We start from the raw sequence: 24083 nt of genomic DNA on the forward strand, positions 1-24083 counted from the left end.
TGCACAGCTCTTCTCATTAATATTCCGCTTTTTGATTACCTGTTTCACCTGTGTTCAAAACAGCAGGGGTGGTTGTTTTTAAAAAAAAAACAGTAATGATCAGAAAGAGCAACACTGGTCACCACCACCTCAGAAATATTAAGACCTTTAGAGATTATTAGATCCAGTGTGTGTCCCTTGGTGTGTGTTGGATCTGTTACATGCTGAGAAAGCCCAAAGTTGTCCAGGATGTTCAAGAGTTCATTTGCACTTGCATCATTGAGATTATCAACATGAATGTTAAAGTCACCCACTAAAACAATACAATCAAAATCAATGCATACAATAGATAGTAATTTAGCAAACTCGTCAAAAAAATGTGCATTGTACTTTGGGGGTCTATAAATAGTCACAGATATTGCTCGACAGGAGGATTTGGTATGAATAGCAACATATTCAAAGGAGTAAAACTTTCCATATGATATGTTTTTGCATTTGAGGCTATCACTAAATAAAATAGCAACTCCACCTCCTTTCTTATGTATTCTTGTTTCACTCATAAAACTGAAATTTGGAGGGGTTGATTCAATAAGAACTGCAGCATTATTATCTTGTCCTAATCATGTTTCGGTTAAAAACATAAAATCAAGCTTGTGCTTAATAATAAAATCATTGATTAAAAATGATTTGCCTACCAAAGACCTGACATTTAAAAGAGTTAAATTTAGTGTGTTAAAAACATTGTTTTCCCCATGTTCTGGGACATACTGTGGTTGGCAAGGGATACATAAATTTGCAGGATGCGTTGGGTAAGTCTTATTTCTCTGTAGATTTACCAAACGTTTTCTGTTACCTATCAAAACTGGGATTGAAACAGCTATTTGCATATTGGGCCCCGGCTTTTCCTGGAGAGAGCCATGACTAACAGTATTGCAGCCTGGACCCAGCACATATCAGTTAGAGCTTACTGTGCTGTTATCAGGCTGTGGAGACAAAGAATGATTTTGGTGACGGCGTGGAGGAGGGGTTGGTGGATGCTGCAATTGTGATGATTGCAGCAGAGCTTGCTGAGGAATCGGTGGGGCATGCCGCTTTGAGGGACTTCTGGGTGTGAAAATGAGTATGAGTACCTGGGTGTTCACCTCAACAACAAATTAGACTGGTCAGGTAAGACAGATGCCCTTTATAAGAACGCCAGAGCAGGTTCTACCTGCTGAGAAGGCAGAGAAGTAGAGGGCACACTCCTGAAGACTTTTTTTTGACACAGTGGTAGCATCAGCCATTTTTTATGGAGTAGTTAGTTGGGGCAGCAGCATCTCAACTGCGGACAGGAAGAGACTGGACAAATTGATCAAGAGGGGCTACTCTGTACTTGGAAATCCCTAGTCCCAGTGTAAGAGACAGGAGGATGTTGGCCAAGCTGGAGAATGATTCTCACCTGATGCGTGAGACTGTCAGTGAGACAGAGCCTCAGGTCCTTCCATCCTGACTGGCCTAAAAATTTGTAAATGTGCAATATATCCAGTATAGTGCAACATTAACAGATTTTACTTTTTTTGCATTTATAATATATATATTTTTATTGTAAATACATTTTACATTTCTATTCTGCTTGTATTTTTGACATAGCTTCACTGCTGCTGTGATTATGTGCATTTCCCCAATGTGGAAAAAGGTTCTTATAATGAACTCACCTCAAAAAATGGATTGTGCGAGCTGAAGTTCATGTTTTTACTTTGTGCAAAAGCACAGGAAATTTGTTTTGTTTGTGGAACAAGGAAACTACAGATAGCATGCACCTATATGACAAAAAACCCCTCTGTACTCATCCAGACAGATGTGATCATTCCACAACAGCCAGCTCCTGTGATGAGTTACAGCTCAGGTGAAAGCCAAGTAAAGATGAGTTTGACTCGATCTCAAAGTGTCTCCTGCAACAAAACTGAGCTCAGTCTGTTCTGCCTCTGAGACCGAACTCAGCGCACACTACACACTCCCAGAATGCACTGCTGCTTGCTGTGGTGAAGAAGCTACTGAAGCAGACAATGCATCGACAAATTAACAGGGCTTATTTAAAACCTGAAGTGATTTAAAGGGACAGTTCACCTGTTTTCAGTGACTCAGCTCATGTTCATGCTTTATAAAAAAATGAAACCTCTGGTGTCTCAACATTAGACAGTCTACTGCAGCAGAACACACCAACTACACACTGACCAACTGCTGAGATAAACTCTCACATAAAATGTGGTAAAGTTTAAAAATAAGAGACGGTGCAGCAGGGTTGGACCTGATCACTTTATTGTTTCTGTACAAACAGCAACTGCAGCGTTGATGGTTCCTCTTCACACTCGAGAAGGATACAGCATCTACAAACGAGAAAAGAGGAAAAAAAAAGCATTTACTGTCATACATAGATTACCATACACTGAGCAGCCACAGCCACAGGTAAATGAATGACACTGATCATGCCCGATTAGGTAGCAAGTGAACGTTCATATGTCAAAAACAGGAGAAACAGGCAGTGTCAGGGTCTGAGTGACTGGGACTAGGACTGTGGCTGTTTTCACACATGTTGGTGCGCACCCTGGTGTGGTCTAAATTAGTGTGATTTTTCAGTTAGTTCGGTTAGTGTTCAAAGGTTGTTTTCACTGCAACAAAAATGCCACACCAAAAGTCATGTGGCAACAGTCTGCAGTTTTAGTGGAAAAGTCTTGTTTCCATGACAACCGACTGGAAGTGAGATGCAGGTACAGTATGGATGCACAACATCTACACGTGTTGAACCTGGAGCTGGCCATTTCTTTCTATATTATGTGCGTGTACCACTCGTGCCAACTACAGTTTAAAAATGAAGCATGCCTTTTTTCTTTTCGCCATTTTGTTTTGGTCATGTGCTCCTTCATGACCCACAATACACTACCCTGCGGACTACAGAAGCTCAAACAGGTCTTGTATGTCCCGTTGTTGGGTCAGACTGAGGTTGTGAGCTTTCACATCACAAAAACCACACTGCTCACTGTTGATGTCAGCTGTAGATTTCACCCTTTCCATTTCATCCTTTAAAAGATTCATTTTGTCTGAATGTTGGAAATAAAAACTATACAGTCTCAGAGCAACATTCAGCAGCTTTAGTGCTGAATTTGTCTAAAAACTACTCATAACCAGTTTTCATTCCTTTTCTGCTTTCCACTGAATGGCAGACAGACATGCACGCTCAGACTGTTGTGTTGTTCCTGACAGTAGGGAGGGGAGGGTAAAACAAAAAAAAAAAAAAAGACTGAAAATGCTCAGACCAGCTGCTGTACTGACTCCTAGGCAGGTGGTCTTGATGTTATGGATGATCAGTGTTCAGAGATGGAGACGAGTTCACTTAGAGGAAAACTTTGGTTTAACATAAAATACTTTACTGCGTTTACTTCTACGTTCCTGCATTGACTCACCCTGGACCCCACATACAAGTTTGAGCCTCACACAGGCTGATCGCTGACTAGATTAGGGGTGTTAAACTCCAGTCCTCGAGGGCCACTGTCCTGCTTGTTTTCTAACTGTCCCTGTCCTTCCACTGCTGATTACCTGGATCAGGGGTGTTCAGCCAATCAGAAGCTAGTAGAGCAAGGACAGAAAAGAAGAAGGACAGTGGCCCTCAAGGACTGGATTTAGAGGCACCTGCTATAGATAAAGACTGTCACTCTTATCAGCCTGCCAGTCATCTAAAAGTCTCTGACCTAATGTGTCACACTCACCACTCTGATTCGGTGTCCGATGGCTTTAGCTGGCAGGTTGCTGCTGAACTTAGCTCGGACCATCCCGCTGTTACCATGAGCTCGAGTCACTTTGCCCCAGATCACTCTGGTCTTGTTGGGTTTGCCGCCCGGCGTCACTGTGTTCCTACAAAGAGAGAGCAATGTTACCTCCATACCCTCAACACACAGAAGTGTTTCATTTAGGCTGCTGGACAACCACTTTCACAGAGCCTGTGACAGTCTTCCTACTTGTCATTTTGTATGAATTTTACAGGATCACCATAACCTCCAAAAAGTCATCAGTGCATCGTTGCTACATCAAATTCTCCCTACTTCCTGTGTGAACTGAACGAGGTGGAACAAGGGGTCTGCATTCATGGTAAGACTCTCACCTCTCGTGCCAAGATCCTGGCAGCTGTGCAACATGAACGCATCTGTGGCAGTTTCCGGCATTTGAGTTCAGAGTTAAAAAAAACAAAAACAAAAAACTGAAGAGTCAAGAGTGTCCTCTCCCCTTAGGGAACACTGGATAAACTATAAAAAACAGGAAGACTGAATGATCCAAAGGGAGAGCAGATCTGGAGAATTGTAATGGTCACATGACCTGTTAGAGTCAGTCCCCTTCATAAAGCCAAGAGCTGCATTATCAGGCTGACAGTCGAAGCTGCCAGTCATCTAAAATACATCTATGGCCAGCACTTTTTACAGTCTCTGAAGGAAAAAAGAGCCGACTGGTCTCTGCTCTGGTTCCACTGCAGCTTCTCTCTGCTCACAGCAGCGTATGGAGCTGGTTTTTGGACGGGCCTCCCATTTTTGGTGAGGAAGAACCATGTGAGCCAGGTCAGCGGTGTGGCTCCCTGCTGTGTTTTTAATAGTTTTTGGACAACAATGGAGGTCTACGGCACAGACCAATAAGCTGAACCAGGTTCTGGATTCACACTGAGTACACCATATTCATTGTTGCTGTCAGTCTCTAGATGGATTTGGACACAGTGATACACACAGAAACACTTGCCTTAAATACCAACAGACTGTGACAACATGACATGATGAACACTTCATGTGTGTAACACCAGACATTGGGGTGCTACTGTTCTGAGAGCAGAGGAATCAGGTGTGTGCTGATGTCCATCTCTCAAAGAACAGAGCTCTTACTTCTTGGCCTTGTAGACATATGCACAGCGTTTCCCCAGATAGAAGTCGACCTCGTCTCTGGTGTAACACCCCTCCAGCTTCAGGAGAGCTGTGTGTTCACGCTGGTTCCTCAGACCGCGCTTGTAGCCGGTAAAGATGGCCTTACTCCACAGTCTGAGCAGAGAGAGTCAGAGCAGCTGTTACACACTGGCCACAGAAAAAACTATTTATTAACAAAAAACAGCATCATCAGTCAGGTCTATAAAAACAAACACACAGGCCATCTCACCTTCCAGGCATCTTCTGTCTTCTCCAGGTGGGTTCACCTGTAAAAACAATAATACATGAAGAAACATTAAACTGCCCATTAGTTTGTTTCACATCCTGGTTTCATTAACCTACATAATCTGCTTAGGTTACCTGAGGCCATGGTCAACAATACACACTGACAATGGGAGCATCTGAAACTAGCAGAATAGGCTGGTCTGTCTGCAGGGACAAAGAAACCTGAATGCAGACCAATGAAAACTAAAACAGAGTTATTGTCCGCTTCCCTAAACACACCTGGACACAGGTGATCAGAGACCTGTCCTGGGCACCAGCATAAACACAAACACTGAGTAACCTGCAGACGTATGAGCATGAACAGCTCCATAAATAAATCAATGGATAAATCACCAACATGATCAGGACGTCCTCCCTTGACCTGCTATTGTGGTATTTTTACAAGGCAACAATCAGATAAACCAGATGTTAGTTATATTAGTTTAATATGCTCTCAAATGACTCTGATGTATTTCAGCTTAGGATGATGTTTCCACAGCTTCACTTCCAGGATCAACTCAGCAAATGTGAACAGACTCATATCTGAGGACACACACTGATCCGAATTTCACGCAAACATTAAAGTGAGCAGCACACACGCACAGGAAACTGAGTCCAAGTGTTGTACCTGGACTCAGAAGGTGTTGTACCGGGGTTAGACCACCTCCTGTCACTCCAACTGATGCTAACATGCTAACGCTAGCTCGGCTTAATGCTACCGGCGCTCTAAACGTTAAAACCATAGTAAGGTACAAGCTCCAAGAGAGCGGATTCAAACACCAAAATTATCCGGGGAGTCCCAGGGCTCTGCAGCGCACACGCCAGAACATTAGTATCTATGTGAGCCGGACTACAGCTGCTCAACCCGGGCTGCTAGCTGCCGTGTTTAACCGCTCCTAGCTCGATCCAAACTCAATCTGCGCCATCACAAACTCCACACAGACACAAACTGACCGGTGACCTGAGCTAAAACCGGCCCGTTACTCGTCGCTCACCATCGCTCAGAAAACGCGATTACTTCAGATTTAATTTAAACTTTCCGCCCGGCATGTTGGAGCTCTTACCTTCTTCGAGAGAAAAATGGAGGAAAAGGAAGGCCGAAAGGAATGCTGGGAAATTAGTGTAAATACGAGTGTCCGCAGAGCTGCCTGATCAAAATGGGGGGTTTTTATTCATAGATGAGTTTTAACTGTAAATAACTTTAAAACTGTACTATATTAAGACACAACTATACTGTATTAAAACGCTTTTATTAAAAACATTTATTAGGCCCGAGCCCCCACCGAAGGTGAAGGCAAGGGACTATTATAACCACTCAATAAGCAGAGACCGACTAACCGGGTCAGACTCACTAACGAACCACTAAACACTGACCCCAGACCCCACCATGACGTAGGGATGCGCAAGACTTTTCAGGAAATATATATGCTGAGGGTGCCGGAAAAACGCTATATTGTTATTGTTATGATTATTTATTATTCTTCACGTTCCGAAACTACCTCAAATTTGACCCACTGAACATATTCAAAAACTCACGAAATTCAGAATCGCCTGAAAAATTAGTTTTTTAATACGTTCGTAAACATCCTCAAAACAATGGCTCTACAGCGCCCCCTACAAAACTGAAAACACATTACGCCAATGCGGGCCCGACCGACATTTTTTTCATCAGGCAGACATCTAATTCGGTATGCATGTTCTTCGTGTCGGGGCAAGCAAAAAAAAAAACTATTAAAAGCGCTGACTCATGGTTTGCGAACACTTCGTACTTTTAACTAGAGGTTGAGTCATGGCAACTGGACTTTCTGTTCTTGATGAAGCCACTTTGGATGGGTGGCGAAACGTTCCAGCTTTAAAGAACAGTAAGTCCAGTTGCCATGACTCAACCTCTAGATAACCTTCCCTGGACGACTGAGAATCTAAACAGACTACACAGGTTAACGAACTTGTCCTAGGGGTTTTGACCGAATAAGGTCAGATTTGGTAAAAAATCATCTAAAGATTAGTGGGGTCAAAAGTTATTCAATTTTTTTTGATAACTTTCACGGATTTTCCTTGACGCCGCCGACCATGTGACGTACGATTTTGACCACGCCCACAAACCTCGAAATTGTTATAACTTGCACACGCATCGTCGGATTTGAATGGGACCAGTTGATGAATTGTAGTCTCCATAGGCCTGAACCCCTGTGATTGAACAAAATCACAATTGGTGCAATAGCGCCCCCTACAGATTGAATCAAAAAATTTTATGGAGAGCCAAAAATTTTGTTTTTTCAAAATGTACCAAATTTGGCGCAAAATTCCATTAGGCCATCCCAATCTGAAAAGCCAATCAGACCCATGCCCTATTTTCAACGGTGTTGCCTTGGCGATGACTGAAATCAGCCATACGTTGTCAAAGAGAATTTCACTGCAGGTCACCCGCAGTAATGGATGGTTACATGGGGTCTCAGCGGGTTACAGCTGGTCACGGCGGGTCACGGACGGCAAGGGCCGTTCATCGCCGCTTGCGGCTATATGTATTTTTATAATCATGAGTATCTCAGAACATCATTTAATTTTGAATCAGATGCATTATAAACTAAGTATAATGATTATTATTGTTTACATTTTTACAAAAAAATTCTTAGTGGTACATTTGTATATCTTTATATAAAGTTACGTAACTCTAATGATATATATAAATATTCTAAAATATGATTATTCTCAGTTGAAAACGTTTTGCTATGATTAACATTTTGTTCTTTTATTATATTTTTTAAAATATCCTCAATAATTATTAAAGTCCAGGACTGGATCTTGATTTTACTAGTTGTCCTTTTTGGACAATATGAGAATAAACTTTAAAGAAAACTGTCAAATTAAAATATTTATTTAATGCACTTAAACTCAACTCTTCATACAACTGTGTCCAAATCTTTTATACAGTTTTTCAGCAAAAAAAAACAAAGAAAAAAACACGTGAAAAAACGTAAAACTTAAACTGTGACAGTCTTTGTCCTCTAAGAAAACAGTGGAATGTCCATTAAAACCACGACCTATCACCACTGTCACATGATTCATCACATGACCCGTCACCACTGCAGGAGAAACAGAAAAACATAAAACTATACAAACATGACGTAAGTCATCGGTCAGTCCACTGCGTGAAACTTATGAACCAGTTCAGCTTTTCTAGCAAGACACAGACATGATTGGACAGCACACCTGTCAATGACAGCATCTGGTATGGCTGTGGGCAATGATTTCAGACTCACAGTCAGTCTGAAGTGAGTCTCTGAGGACCTGAAGTTATTAACAGTTTATGAAGTCAGGGATCTGATTGGTGGAACTTTTGAGGGGACCAGGCCAATCCCAAGAGTCTGAATTTAGGGCAGAAATGTTGAGACTTGGTCTCACCTTTTCACGCTGAAACCTACGATCTGATGCTGCATTCAGGTGAAATACAACCTAACTAAAAGTCTGATCTGCAGTTTTACATCTGAGAACTTTTCCTGCAGCCAGGCTGAGGAAATTAGATTTTTATATTCCTTTGAATACTGATGTGATAAACAACATCCTCATGTCCAACATCACCTGAATGCATCATGAGCACAAAAACATGAAAATTTAAAATTTAAAATTGAAATCTGTGATGCTGTGATGCTGTATCCTCAGTGGAGTTCACCTGCAGCTCAGACACTGATCAAAATGATCAGGTCTCCCTTTAAAAAGAGATCTTGTTTTCAGTGAGACTTCCTTTGAAATTGAAAATAAAATAAAAGTCAAACAAACAGCTCAGATATAAGTGATCAGTGTAAAGAACACACAGAATTTGCCTGGAACAAGTAAACAAATACACAAAAATAATGTCTGAGTAAATAGCCTAAACAACATGATCCACAAAGGTTGACAGCAGAATGCTTTCCTAACATGATAGTGTTTGTAAGGTTTAAATTTTACATCCATCCATTTTAGCTGCAGCTGTCTGCTGATGAACTCCACTGCAGTTACACAAGTTTTTAAAAAAAAATTTTTTTTTTTTTTTAAACATGGTGTTGACCTGTCAGCAGTAAGCTCCGCCCACAGCTTTCTGTATTCTAATAACGAGGAGACTGACTTGTCACCTGGCTGCAGTGATGCCACAGTGCATGCTGGGACACCTTGACCCCTTTGACCACGGATTGGGGCACCCATGGTGCTCCATATGTCACCGTGGCACACGTTTCAGCCTCACACACTCACATATATATATATATATATATATATATATATTTACAAGATAGATTTGTACACTTGGAGATAAAAAGTCGAAGTGTAGCCGTGGACTGTTAGATGACAGTCCTCACAGTGTTTTAGTGTCAGATCAGGAGGATTCAGGTCACCTGTTTAACCTGAAAAATGTCCCAGCATGCAACACAAATACGAGGAGAAGGAGGCGTCAGCACCACCTGATCATCCTCGTCCAATCACATCAGGACCTTCAATGTAACAGTCAGAAATCAAACCCCTGCTTGGAGGAACTTTGCATCTGTCCCTGAAAATAACAGCAAGAAAATAACTCTTCTGAAAAATATGAATAATTTTAAATAACATAATGAAGGATTTAAGTGTAAACTCAGCTAAATAAAAGACCAACAACTAATGTCTGAAAAATGTTTACGTTTCTGAATGAATGTGTGAATATTCAATTATTCTGATGAGTGAAGGTCCTGATCAGCTGCCGAGGATCAATCAGGTGGTGAAAGGGTCTGAAACAGCTGCTAACATCTGTTCAACCTAAAACTATAAAGGTAAAATCAGGTAAAGGATAAAAACAATAAAATAATTACAGAGTGAAAAATAGAAACAGTTTGTCAGACACTAAAAATCCTCCAAGTTAGAGTTCGACAGTTGAAAGATCTTGGTCTTCACCAGAATCAAACTAAACCTCGACCCAGAACAACAAATAAAAAATCAAATTGTGACTATTTAAATATTTAAAATAAATTCTGTCAAAGTTTGGATCTGATGGAGAATAAAAACAGAGCTGAGGATTCTTTTGATGACACCGACATGTAGCTAGTGTTAGCACTAAGCTGCAGCAGCTTTAACCAAAAACTGAGTCTAAAACAGTTGCTTACCATCATGGCTGCAGTGAAATCGTCTAGTGTGTAGCCAGCCTTAAATGCATTTCACTGTCCTGACTGCTATTCTCTGCAGTTATGTGCAAAAAAATAAATAAATAAATAAACAAAAAGAAAATGGACAAACGACTCCCCTGGTTAAAATGAGGCAAAATCAATGTTTTTCAAACTAACACCCACCTGAACCAATTAACCTGGGGGAACAATGTGGTTCATAATGTTAGCATTGAGCTATATTAGCTTCAACTAAAAGCCTAGTCTGAAGTAGTTTAATCTTCATAAGATTAGCTAACCTACCTCTGTGCACCTATGCTGGCTACTGTTATCTTTCACTGGCAGCTAAACGCAGCCATTAGCCATTTCAATTATTCTTGAAAGTAAATTATTGTTAGCATTAATCAATTATGACAAGCTGTTTTAGCTTTCCCTCTAAACAAAATATCCTCATTATAGTAGCTAACATTAGCAGTTAGCACTTTCATAACAACTACTGTCTTACACTGACTTCTGTTAGCAATTAGCAGTCTTGGCATGCCTCTAAACCGTCAATGATAGCCAACATTAGCAGTGAACTACAAGTATACTGATGTGTGCTAATGCAAATGTAAACAACTACCTTTGTTAGCGTCAGTTTCAGTCTAACTAAATAAGTGTTGGCTACTGTTAGCAGCAAGCTACATTAGTGTAAATCAACATCTATGTTAGCTATTCTTAGCAATTTGCATTGAGCTCAACATGCAAACCCACTAGGTGAGGTCATGTTTTGGTGATTTGGATATATGTGGATGACATCTAACTTTAATTACATCATTTGGGTTTTAGGTTTTGTGTCTTAAAGTATCTTTTCACTTTAATACGTTATCCCTGGAGTCACTGGTATTTGGAGAAGTATAAATATATAAGTTAAATAAAATTAAAGGTCAGTGACATCAGGTAAAGACTGCAGAAAAATCCACGTTGTTCTATAAGTGTTAAAACTGACCGGCAGTTCAACCAATCAACCTGGAGGAAAATAAGGTAAATTACCTCTAACATCTCCAGGTGAGATTCAGTTTCAAACCTATTACACCCCGAACAGTCAACAGTTAGCTTACACAGTTCAATATCAAAACTACCTCGATCCACCATGTCACCAGAACCTACTTTAAATTCACTCATCAATTCTCCAAATCCAAGATGTAAAACTAATAAAAAAAAAAAAACTGAGACAGACTGTCAATCAGTTTTTAAAGTAAACATAATATCCTGAAGTAAACATTAGCTGGTGTCCGCAGTGACCTGATAATCAAACAGACCTAATCTCTGTGTCCATCTAATAGATAATATTAAAGCTTCCCTGATCCACAGGAGGGAAATGCGCCATCCTCCAAACTAAAACCTGTAATTAAAACCTGCCATCAGGTCTTCATTTTTTTACAGACAGACAGAAAAAAAACAAACAAAAAAAAAAAAAAAACAACTACATTTTGAAAAGTGTAATCATTGTCCCTGAATTTATCGTTTGCAATCTCTTGCTGTTTGTAGAAAAACAGCATCAAGTCTATTTTCTTAATTTAAAATATCATCCTGAACTTTTTGCATAAACGTAGCAAAAGAGGAGAGGCGTTTAAGGATATTTAATAAATATGTAAATACAGATTTATTGTTACAGTGTTTATTGTGCATTACGCACATATTTAAACATCTCCTTTACAGCCTCCCCTCTTTTGTTCTCGTGCAACTACTAATTTTTTCCCCTCATTGCTGTGCAGGAACTGGTCTAACCCGTGCCATCGTTTAAACAGGACGTGCTTTGACTCGTTTGATTAGTGTGAGACACACAATGAGATGGTGTCAGTAATCTGTGCTGTCGTAGCTGTGTGTTCAGCTCTGTTCATGCCTCCATCAAATGCAGACCTGCTGTTCTGGTTCTGGTCTGAACTGGTCTTGGTCTCCTCTCCTGCTCTGTCTCCACCCTGTAACTCAAAATGAGGCTGACTGAGCATGTGCAGCGATGATAATGATGGTGTCTACATGGTGATGGAGGGTCCAGGTGTGGTCGATGATGGGGTGACCGGGTGTCGGGGTGGGGCCAGGTCGAGCAGTGTGTTGACGGTCTCGGCCACCTGGGGGAGCCCTCGCTCCTCCAGGATGTGAAGAGGAAGACACAACTGACTCTACAGGGATAGACACCACAGAAGAAGACACACACGCACACAAGGGGGGGGGGGGGGGGGGGGGGGGGGGTAAGAAAACAATGGAGGGTGGGTCAACAGATGATAAATCAAATTAATGGATAAAATAACTGTAACCATGGCAACAGAAAGGATAAACAAGGTGCAAAATCATAAAATAACCAGAAGCGATGGAGGAAAGAAAAAGGTGAGAAACAGACAGGAGTGTGAGTAAAGGTCAATATTTTTTATCTTTATCCACCACTTTCAGCAGCATCTTTATGGCCTTCCTCAGCAAATAAGGGACAGTGGTCAAAATATATGTGCATTTTGTTATCAAGGTCTGTTGAAGTAAATGAGGAGAATCAGTTTAGTAGCTTTTAGAGATCCAATTATTTTCAGTATCAATTAATCAGCATTTCCTTTATTACTCTTTTTTTTTCTATAAAATGCCTGAGCCAATGTCTATAAAATAACTGAATTAGTCACAGCCCAAAGTTTATGTCTTTAAATGGTCTAAACAAATGTTAAAAAAAAAACCTAGTTTAATATCACAACAGAAAAACCATCACATCTTTACATTTGAGAACCAATAATTGATTTATAATATATAATTTATATATTATATATAATATATATAATTTATTAAGTAATTGAAACAGCTCTGAGCCATACAGCTCTGAATTATTGTTTACCATGTGACAAAGGTCCATATTGAAATTATTCTAACTCCATTTGCTGATGAAAACTGTGAGATCTTGAGTTACATATCTTGTCAAAGGAAGTTTTCATAAAGTTCTCTAATACCTTTATGTATTTATATTACCATGTTATTTAGATGAAAACAGTTTGTTAGTTTGGTTTTCTTCCATCAATCAAATAAAGGTATAAACCCCCGAAAATAATTGGACTATCCAAATCTGATCATCTGACCATGATGTTTTTTTTTTATTGATGTTTTTATTGATGAAAGCTACAAAAATGTCCTTCAAGTGTTAAAGAGACACCACTGATGCTTCACTTCAATTTATTAATGGAGGTCAAAGGGGAAAGTATCAGGACAAAGTCATACACTCCTTTAAAAACATCCTCACTCTTCATTTCTTATATAAACAACTGTCCATACAGTTCTGGTACACTGGGACAATGACAAGTTTTTTGCTATTTGGCCATTCTACACCGCTATGTTGATTCTCAAATAAAACAATATTTGAGCAAAGTGAAGACTCTCAGCTTAATATTAAGGGGTTTGACAAAAGTCAGCGTTCAAAGGCCAAATGGTAAAAGCTCATTATATTCCCAAAATGTATGAACCAAACTGTGTTTGCTCCAATTACAGACATGGTGTTTCTATATCCGAGGTGATCACCTGAACTGGTGTGACAGACAACACCAGAACTTTTGTCCAAGAGGAAAATTAGTCAATTTCTACTGCAGGAACTTCACCTGTAACCTGGTTCTTCTCAGAACCTGTTTAAACTGAACTTTTTAGAACCTTCTGAGTCTTAGGAGCAAAGTTCTTGGGTCTTCACTGTTTAATAAACTGGGATATTTTCAGATGTATGTCCAACCCAACATCCACCTTTGGGTTTACAACGTCTGAGTCCAGTTCTCTCTGAATGTCCTTGTCTCCACACACAGAAACCAGGACATGTTGCCAAGTCTCTACTGTTTTGAAGGACTGGTTATTTTACTTCAGATGCAGCTGTGAAATGTTTAAGCAGCTGTGGTGGTTGTGGGTGTCCAAATTTAGTTGAGTGTAGAACACTGGATACAAAAGCAGAACCAGCTCAAATAGGAACAGGCTGAGTTAAAACTCACAAAGTTCCTGCAATGGAATGAAGAACTGTGATAGTTCCTGACCTGTCAATACTGAAAAGGTTCCTACACTTAAATTTCAGCAGAAACCTCTGCCCCTTGTTGAAGTCATTTTTGTTCCGACACATCAGTGAAGTTGCTCAGACACTGATATCACACAGAGGAAAACACTGATTTCAGGTGCAAGGGCAGGCTCTGAACCACTTTAAAAACAGTTAAAAAAAAAAAAAAAATTGTACAAAAGCACTGAAACATGCTGTCAAACATAAGGCACAGGGGGCAGAGCTTCAACAGGCAGGAAACAAGCTTCAGGGTAAACCAACTTTTGGGGATTGTCAAGTTTTAATTTCACCTGAGGAATCACATCATCCTCTATGGCTTGAATGAAGCTAAGACCCTCAGGAAAGTAGCAGACACATGGTGTCAGGACAAGGTCACTGTTTTGGCTATTTGATTACCAAGTCTTGAGTCAAGACCAGGATGTCCCAAGTCAAGACCATGTGCTACATCAAGGATATTAGGTCCAAGGGCAAGTCCAAGTCTTACAATCGTACTTTGACTTTAAAAAAAATGTAATTTGTCTGTCTGCACCTTTCTGTCCCACTCTGCGAACTAACAGGCTGCTGTCAGACTGATTCAAAACACACATATTTAGAAAATTAGGAAAACTGAGAAGGTTTGGGGACAATTACAAGTCAATCCAGGTCAAAATGCTTAGGTCCAAATAGGGTGAAGGCTCAAGTCAGACTTACTGAGTCCAAGTCATGTGATTCAAGTCAGAACTTTGCAGGTGAGACAGCAGGGGTCTTAGAACCTAAAGGCTCAACTAACTAGATTTATAAACGACCAGTACAAAACACTTACAAACATTAAAAGCTTAAAACACCATTGGACTTCATAAGAGTCTTAACCCTCAACCCTAAGGGCCTATTATGCTGATGTGCTCTGAACAACACATGCTAAAAAGCTGAGTGTTCCTTGGAGTACTTTTTTATTGTAAAAATCAGAGCTAAGTGCTTTAGTCTCTGTACAGGAAAGATGGTACTAAACTTGGCAATGAGGGTCTCTGTCATTAGTCAGATCCATTTCCCTCAAACAAGTTACAGCGAGAACTTGACTATGATCACCAAATCTGACAGAGTGACAATCCTGAAATATAAAACAACACTGTAGTCTGACACTAGCAGCTTTGCAGTCAACACAACAACCGAGATAACTGTGTCTATCTCATCCACAGGCACTTTTTCTGGTTTTTCTGGTTCATCGTCGCACCTTCAAAGCCTGAATGGCTCTGATGTTTGTCCAGGCTGGGAAACAGCAATTAACGAGCACAACTCCAGACCTGTTGTAGTCACAGAACTAACTGGAAATGTGGGACACAATGCAGAGCATGAGTGAAGCCAAGTAACACACACCATGTTGAGCTTTAAAGTGTTTCAGGTGTATTTTTCAGCTCTAGACTGAGCCAAGAAACTGTTGAGCTGTACCTCACTGACTGACTAACTTCACTAACTAAGGTTCATGTATTGACCCAAAAACTAAAACTGATCTCATTCTTTTCAGGCACATCCAATTGGGAAGAGACCGCAGAGCCCAGAGTTAGTTCATTACAGATGATCACAAGCTTTGGGTAGTGACTAAAAGAAACCAGAATAAGTTTCTTTTGCAGGGTGTCTCAACTCGGCCTCAGAGACAAACTGAGCAGCATCACATCCACAGGAAATTGCTGCAATTGTAGTCAGCTGAAGTGGTTTGGGCATCTGATATGGATCCTGGTCTAGAACTTTCAGGATGGATTATATACTCCATCAAGCACAGGAACACTTCTGAATCCTTCATGAGGACCTGGAGGACGTGACTACAGCAAAGGAAGTCTGGGACATTAATCCTGGGCTGGTGGGACTGCAATCCCACTCTGGACTAAGTGGCATAAAGCAGACGGATGACATGAAGACCGAGGCTAGTGGTTCCTTTGTGCTATACTAACTACTGCTTAAAATTTTGTGTTATGAAGGGTATTTCATTACTGAGTCATTGTGGTACACTGAGATATTGTTGGATATTTTCTGGGAGCATCGCAGCAGACGTGGGTGGTTGTGTGCTCTGTCCGTGGTTTCTGGTCCGATGTTTTGTCCTCAGGTTGGGTTCACACATGCGGTGCCAAGTGTACGTAGATGGCACACAGCACCGACATGACGGACAAGTAGAAGAGCGCGAAGCCAGCCAATTGGACTCGAGGTGAGTGGTTGATCAGGGGCGGGGCCATGGAGAGCAAGACACCCACCGTCCCATAAACCCCCCCTGTGCCCTCCAGCACCTCCCCCACTGAACAAAGACTGTCCTGAGGGTGTTTGTGAGGATGGATATGGTAACGGATAAGAAGCGAGAGGACAAAGGAGTGGGATGGACAGAATATAAAAAAAATTAATAGGTGGGAAGATGAAAGAGAAGAAAGAAAGTTGTTAGTTTGAGAAAACATTTCAGTTTTAGCACAGAAGGTGAAAAGACAAGGAGTGGACACTAATGTCACAACCGACATGTCAGTTTTATAAAGCCGAGATTTACACATCCTAAAGCAACTGAGACCCCTCTGGTGTAGCCCTGCCACATAAATAAACATGAGAAAAATGTCAAGGATCATTTTTGGGGAAGCTCCTCAAACCTGGAAAACAACGCAAGACTGAGTGGTGCACTGCAGTGACTGACCATGCCCTGCACCATCCCCAAGGCAAATCTGGTCAAAGACGTTTGTTCCATCTCGCATTGATTTCTCATAATTTCTCTCCACTATCAATCAAATATGAAACAAAAGACAGTTTCATATTTGAAAAGCTTCAATCTGCTTTGTTGTGACTTTGGTCAAACTGTGACATCAGAATCCGTTCCTTATATTTCTTTCCTTCACTATCACTGTTGAGTCTGCACATTGCCATTCATTCATTCTGACTGAATCCAAATGTCGAAGCTTCATCACATTTTGCAGACTCACACCAGTTAAAGTAAAAGTTATTGTCCAAAATAATAGCCTCTGACTTTGGCACTCATCCTGCTGAGAAGGTTTCCTGCAATTCCATTAATCCTTGTCCTTCAGTGGTAAAAATCCACATTACTGGGAATTCACACTGAAAGTGCGGCATGAAAAGTGGGACCCCATCTGATAAACACTGACTCAGTAAGATATGGTGGACGATTAAAATGGCATCCGTTGCCTGATTGGTCACAGCAAATACCAGGAATCAGTTCAACACATAAACATGACTTGTGTGATTGAACAGCTGGTTGAATACAACGCTTCACTAAACACACCAATTGTGTTTAGCCACCTTGCAGCTAAGTTGAATGTGAAAGAGAATTTCACATTCTCAGACTGTTTCCGGGTAAGTGAATCACTTCCTATTGCAAGCGTGTTGTATAGTTCGTCTACAGATTAGCAACAGACTAGCTTAATTCTAACACACCTAAAAACTAACTAAACTCTCTAAACAATTCATTAACTGCTACATTCCAGTACTAGTCAAGTACCTTTCTATTTTGACCGGTATTTATTGATATTCCAGATTTAGAGCTCGTTAGCCTACCAGTTAACTTAGCTACCTAGTAACATGGCCTCTCCCTCTCTCTCTCTTTCCTGCTCGGTGTGCCACATGTTTAGTTATTCCTCTGCCTCCTTTAGCGATAATGATACCTGTATTAAGTGTAAGGTTCTGTTAGCCTTGGAGGCGAGGATCACTGATTTGGAAGCGCGGCTCCGCACCTTCGAACAAACGCCAGCTAGCCTAGCCCCGTTAGCTGGTGTGGAGCCACCAAGCTCAGGCTCAGGGTCTGTTAGCGGTCCAAGGGCAGCTCCGGAGCAGCCCGGAGAATTAGCCTGGGCGACGGTCCGACGGAAACGTACTCCTAAGCAGAAGCCCACGGCTCATCACCTGCCTGTTCACGTTTCTAATAGATTTTCCCCGCTCAGCGACACACCCGCTGAGAAACCAACTCTGATAATTGGCGATTCCATAGTCAGGAACGTGAAAATAGAGACACCAGCGACCATAGTCAAATGTTTCCTGGAGCCAGAGCGGGCGACATCGAGTCAAATCTGAAGCTGCTGGCTAAGGCTAATCGTAAATATGGAAAAATTGTTATTCACGTCGGCAGCAATGACACCCGATTACGCCAATCGGAGGTCACTAAAATTAATGTTGAGTCGGTGTGTAACTTTGCTAAATTAATGTCGGACTCCGTAGTTTTCTCTGGACCCCTCCCCAATCTGACCAGCGATGACATGTTTAGCCGCATGTCGTCGTTCCGTCGCTGGCTGTCTAGGTGGTGTCCAGCAAATGATGTGGGTTTAATAGACAATTGGGCCACTTTCTGGGGAAAACCCAGCTCTGTAGAGATTGTGTCTGCCCCTCGAACATATAAATCAAATAAATCAGAAGTTAACAGAAGATTATTCATAAAAATCTAATAAAAATTAAGATCACTCCTCTTATTGAAGAGAAAAACAGAAGAGTCAGATGTGGATTATTAAATATTAGGTCTCTTTCATCTAAATCTCTGTTAGTAAATGATTTGATAACTGATCACCAAATTGACCTACTTTATCTTACTGAAACCTGGTTACAGCAGGATGAATATGTCAGTCTGAATGAATCAACCCCCCTCAGTCATAAAAATTATCATGTTCCTCGAAGCACAGGTCGAGGTGGAGGAGTAGCTGCAATCTTCCACTCAAACTTATTATTAAACTTTCATCCTTAGAACAGTTATAACTCATTTGAGAGCCTCACTCTGAGTCTCTCACATCCAAACTGGAAAACACAAAAACCAGTTCTACTTGTCACTGTGTACCGTCCACCTGTCCCTTACTCAGAGTTTTTAACTGAATTTCCAGACTTCCTGTCTGATTTAGTGCTTAGTTCAGATAAAGTCATTATAGTGGGAGATTTTAACATTCATGTAGATGTTGAAAATAACAGCCTCAGCATTGCATTTAATTCTATATTAGATTCAATTGGTTTCATTCAAAATGTTAATAAACCCACCCACTGTTTTAATCACACCCTTGATCTTGTTCTGACCTATGGCATCAAAATTGAACATTTAATAGTTTTTCCCCAAAATCCTGTTTTGTCACATCATTCTTTAAAAACTTTTGAATTTAAGATGATGGATCATGCAGCGTTTGGAAGAAAATTCCACTGCAGCAGATGTTTATCTGACTACGCTGTTAATAAATTTAAGGAAATTATTCCATCTTTATTTACATCTATGCCAAGTATAAACATAGTGGAGGGCAGCTGCCAGTCTAGTCTTGATCCAGGAGTCTTGGCTAATTATAGACTAATGTCCAACCTATCATTTATTTCTAAAATTCTTGAAAAAGCTGTTGCTAAGCAGCTATCAGACCACTTACACAGGAATGAACTAATTGAACTATTTTGAAGATTAAAGCACATCATAGTACAGAAACAGCACTGTTAAAAGTCACCAACGATCTTGTCTTAGCCTAAGATAATGGACTTGTTTCTATACTTGTCCTCCTAGACCTTAGTGCTGCATTTGACACTATTGACCACAACATCTTATTACAGAGACTGGAGCATGTGATTGGTATCAGAGGAACAGTGTTAAAATGGTTCCAATCCTATTTATCGGACAGATTCCAGTTTGTTCATGTCCATGATGAACCTTCCACATGCACAAAAGTTAGTTATGGAGTTCCACAAGGCTCTGTGCTAGGACCGATTCTGTTCACCCTGTACATGCTTCCTTTAGGCTATGTCATTAGGAAGCACTCTATTAATTACCACTGCTATGCAGATGACACTCAGTTGTATCTATCTATTAAACCTGTTAACACAAACCAGTTAAACACACTTCAAGCGTGTCTAACTGATATAAAGGCCTGGATGACCAGTAACTTTCTACTTTTAAATTCAGAGAAAACAGAAGTTACTGTATTTGGGCCTAAAATCCTCAGAAATAACTTTTCTAAAATTATAGCTACTTTAGATGGCATAGCGCTGGCCTCCAGCACTACTGTGAAAAAGTTACTTTTGACCAGGACATGCCCTTTAACTCACACATAAAACAAATCTCTAGAACTGCCTTCTTTCACCTGCACAACATTGCCAAAATTAGGAACATCCTGTCTCAAAATGATGCAGAAAAACTAGTCCATGCATTTGTTACCTCAAGGCTAGATTACTGTAACTCATTACTATCTGGATGTCCCAGTATCTCCATAAAAAGCCTCCAGTTAATCCAGAATGCCGCAGCTAGTGTCCTGAAAGGAACTAGGCAAGAGAGATCATATTTCTCCTAAATTAGCTTCTCTTCATTGGCTCCCTGTAAAATACAGAATAGAATTTAAAATCCTTCTCCTCACATACAAATCCCTTCATCATCAAGCTCCTTCATACCTTAAAGACCTCGTAGTACCATATTATCCCGAAAGACCACTTCGCTCTCAGAGTGCAGGTCTACTTGTGGTTCCCAGAGTTTCCAAAAGCAGAATGGGAGGCAGAGCGTTTAGCTATCAAGCTCCTCTCCCGTGGAACCAGCTCCCAGCCGGGGTTCAGGAGGCAGACACTCTCTGTACTTTTAAGGCTAGACTTAAAACCTTCCTCTTCGACAAAGCATATAGTTAGGTCTGGCTTCAGGTAACCCTGAACCATCCCTTAGTTGTGCTGCTATAGGCCTAGACTGCCCGAGGACCATCGGTGTACTGAGCTCCCCTACCCTAACCCTCCCCTCCCCCTTCCCTTTCCCTCTCCACTCCCCTCACAAGTATATTCCACCACTGAATATCACTAACCTTGTGCTCTCTCTCTGTTCTCTCTCTCTGTACCTTCTGCAGGTGTCCCCGGTCCTGGAGCTGTATATCGCTGATGTGCAGTTACTGGCCCCACCAACCTTCAGTGTCTATTTGTTCTTTATTCTCTCCTCTATCCACTCACCCCAACCGGTCGAGGCAGATGGCCGCCCAAACTGAGCCCGGTTCTGCTGGAGGTTTTTTCTTCCATTAAAGGGAGTTTTTCCTCTCCAGTCTCCCCAAGTGCTTGCTCATAAGGGATTTGTTGGGTTTTTTGTTTTTGTAAAGTGCCTTGAGATGATTTGTATTGTGATTTGGCGCTATACAAATAAAACTGAATTGAATAGAAATAGTAGAATAGTGTAAAAAAGTGGGAGGTCCAGGGCTGTGTCAGAGTCGATGTGGGTCGACACATTTGACAGAACGGAAACATCAGCCTTTTCCTACAGTCTGCACCTGTTCTGTGTGTTACCTGTGGGACTCCAATTTTACGACATGCCTCCAGGAAGTTTTCAACGTTTCGTCGACATTTGGCCATGGTGAGTTTCGGCTGCAGGACACAGACAGGGTCGGTCAGCATGTTGCTGCTATTATCAGCAGTATTGTTACACTACATGACAGCACCTGGACTCACCACGGCAGGAGACGGGACATGGATGCTGGGGACAGATCGTGGTCTTACGTGATTGGCCAGGTGGCAGAGGACCACCCCGTCTGTCAGAGCTGCTCCCAAGTCGCTCGGCAGTGACACTTTGAGGCGAGCCTCGATGTTCTGGACAAACAACACGGTAACACGATTTCACATTTGTTTTGTATCACAGGTTAAAATGAAGTAAACGAATGAAGTAAAAGAAAACTAAACATCACCACAGTACAAGAAGCTCCACCCTGGAAACATTAGGTCATATGACATTACTTCCAGACTGCAGGTGGAACAGATGAGTTCATGCATAGTAGAGGCAGGTACAAACCTTTCTGAGCTGCTCTACCAGCTCAGCATCTTCTCCAACCAGAGGAGGAGCAGCAGGAGCCTTGTCTTGGTTCTGAGGAGCAGTATGACCTGCAGGGCAGCAGGAGTCAGACACTACTGAGCATTCAGCTTACAGGTAAACAGTCAAAACCTGAGACCTGGTGACACCGGCTCACCTTTCCTCTTCTCTTCTCTCTGGCCAAGGCGAAACAGGAAGCTGTCAGGTCTCGGATTGGACGTCCACCCCCCTGGGCTCGGGTACGAAGGTGACTGATTGGCTGGAAATAAAAGCCAAAATTAGCTCGATGAAATGTGAGAATCCAAACATGAGGTGCATATTTTTTTCTTACCTGTAGGAGAGAAAGCTGCCCTGTCCTCTCCCTGCTGAGACACAACACAGGACAGTTACACACCTGACAGACAGGACGCCCCTCAGTCTTTCGCTCAGTTCTATCTTTAAGATGATGAATAAAGCCATGGGGGGGCTGCACTCTCCTCGCTGACAATAAATCCCATGTTCAGATTCTGGTTTAGGAACATACTGACACTTTTCTTAATAAAAGGATAAGTTTGTCTGGAGTTGGAGTCAACAGGTCATGAGCTGAGAGACAGGAAGGACCAGCAGATGGTTGGTTTGAGCCTTCATTATAACCCAGACGTCTACTTTACGGTGGTTTTAAAAAAGTTTAAGAGGAGATGTTTATGATTACTGTGGGTTTGAGGAGGTTCAAGGACTCAAAAGGTTGACAGAGTTTTGAATTTTGAGAAGTCAAAAATTGTTGTTGCTTTGAGTCTGACCATGGGACCAGTTTAATTAGCCTAAACATATACACATGCAACAGCAGCATGCAGGCTGTGGTACCTGCAGCACACAGGAGGTGGCGCTATCAGAAGCATGAACGCGACAGTTGTCTGCAGACACTCCGGCCACAGACTGACAGGCAGCAGAAGAAACGGAAACAAAAATAAGAAGCATGAAGATTTAAAGTGGAACAGAAAACTGGACTCGGCGCAGATCTGATCTGTCACCATCTGTTTCTGATCAAACCACGAAACACACATCTATGTGCACCCACTGCTGAAACAGGCCAACAAACGCTTTTTCAGTTTACTTTTATTTTTTGCATTTGATTGGACTGTATTCTCTCTCAGGAGCCAATAAATGTGTAGAAGTCAAGCTTCAAACACCAGACAGATGGAGCACAGGTGAAGAAGAAAGAACAAACTACAGGCAAAGAGAAGAACAGAAGTAACAGGTCAACAGAAGAAGAAACGACAGACACGAAATACTTAATGCAGTAACCAGATACAGTTTCTTTGTGTTCGTCATGTAACGTTTGATTAGACCCAGAATAATATCTGAACGTGACTTGTTGGTTATCTTACGCCTGTTGTAATATCCAGTGTGTAATTCTACAGCAACATGATGTACAAGACAGTGGTGAGACCAGCAATGTTGTCTGGTATAGAGACAGTGGCACTGAGAAAAAGAAAAGGCAGAGCTGGAGGTAGCAGAGCTGAAGATGTTGAGGTTCTCTTTGGGAGTGACGAGGATGGATAGGATCAGGAATGAGGACATCAGAGGGACAGCTCATGTTAGATGTTTTGGAGAAAAAGCCAGGGAAGCCAGATTGAGATGGTTTGGACATGTTCAAAGGAGAGACAGTGAATACATTGGTAAAAGGATGCTGAGATTAGAGCTGCCAGGAAGGAGGCCTAGAGGAAGACCAAAGAGGATCAAGGATAGTTGGTGTGGGTGAGGGGATACAGTGGATAGGGTTGAATGAAGGCGGATGATTCACTGTGGCGACCCCTGAAGGGAACAGCCAAAAGGAAAAGAAGAATTCTACAGCAACATGAGGGAACGAGATGAGAGACCAGGACGATGTTGTGCTAACAATAACTAACACACACAGTTTATCTTTGTATGGATCGTGTGTATACACACACACGTTATGTTCCCACAAGATACTGTTCTTTATCTAGTGTTTTACATAATATTTCATCTAGTAATCTACACTCCTGTCACTCTCATGTTCATAATAA

At 41.4% G+C, this 24083-nt stretch overlaps 2 protein-coding genes across 6 annotated transcripts in view; both read right to left on the bottom strand.

The window, feature by feature from the left end:
• Window positions 1-2256: 2256 nt before the first annotated feature.
• On the bottom strand, window positions 2257-6320 carry rpl35a (ribosomal protein L35a). 2 transcript variants are annotated; one of them, XM_026316438.1, is made up of 5 exons: window positions 6245-6320; window positions 5146-5182; window positions 4878-5030; window positions 3723-3867; window positions 2257-2345 (listed from the first exon to the last, which is right to left on the bottom strand). In XM_026316438.1, the coding sequence occupies exons 2-5, from the start codon at window positions 5154-5156 to the stop codon at window positions 2322-2324; spliced, it is 333 nt and encodes a 110-aa protein (XP_026172223.1). In that variant the 5' UTR covers window positions 5157-5182; window positions 6245-6320; the 3' UTR covers window positions 2257-2321. The 2 variants fall into 2 exon arrangements, with proteins under 2 accessions (XP_026172223.1, XP_026172214.1); XM_026316429.1 differs by lacking the exon at window positions 6245-6320 and adding an exon at window positions 5277-5301.
• Window positions 6321-10463: 4143 nt separating this feature from the next.
• lrch3 (leucine-rich repeats and calponin homology (CH) domain containing 3) overlaps window positions 10464-24083 on the bottom strand; it is a 31673-nt gene continuing 18053 nt past the window's right edge. For 2 of the 4 annotated variants that reach the window (XM_026316417.2, XM_026316400.2), the window contains 6 exons: window positions 22388-22418; window positions 22214-22315; window positions 22039-22127; window positions 21702-21839; window positions 21540-21617; window positions 10464-12444 (listed from right to left, as the gene is read on the bottom strand). In XM_026316417.2, coding sequence (XP_026172202.1) covers window positions 12298-12444; window positions 21540-21617; window positions 21702-21839; window positions 22039-22127; window positions 22214-22315; window positions 22388-22418 — 585 coding nt within the window. In that variant the 3' untranslated portion in view covers window positions 10464-12297. Of the gene's footprint in view, window positions 12445-21539; window positions 21618-21701; window positions 21840-22038; window positions 22128-22213; window positions 22316-22387; window positions 22422-24083 lie in introns of all 4 variants that reach the window. The other 2 variants (XM_026316409.2, XM_026316391.2) reach the window with 1 other exon arrangement.

The sequence above is a fragment of the Mastacembelus armatus genome, chromosome 13, assembly GCF_900324485.2.
Source record: "Mastacembelus armatus chromosome 13, fMasArm1.2, whole genome shotgun sequence".
Classification (NCBI taxonomy): Eukaryota; Metazoa; Chordata; class Actinopteri; order Synbranchiformes; family Mastacembelidae; genus Mastacembelus; species Mastacembelus armatus.

Coding starts and splice junctions, on each gene's coding strand:
- rpl35a (XM_026316429.1), bottom strand. Junction 3,868..4,877: donor TATGTCTACAAGGCCAAGAA/GTAAGAGCTCTG, acceptor CTCTCTTTGTAG/GAACACAGTGACGCCGGGCG. Junction 2,346..3,722: donor TCGGACACCGAATCAGAGTG/GTGAGTGTGACA, acceptor TCTCGTTTGTAG/ATGCTGTATCCTTCTCGAGT.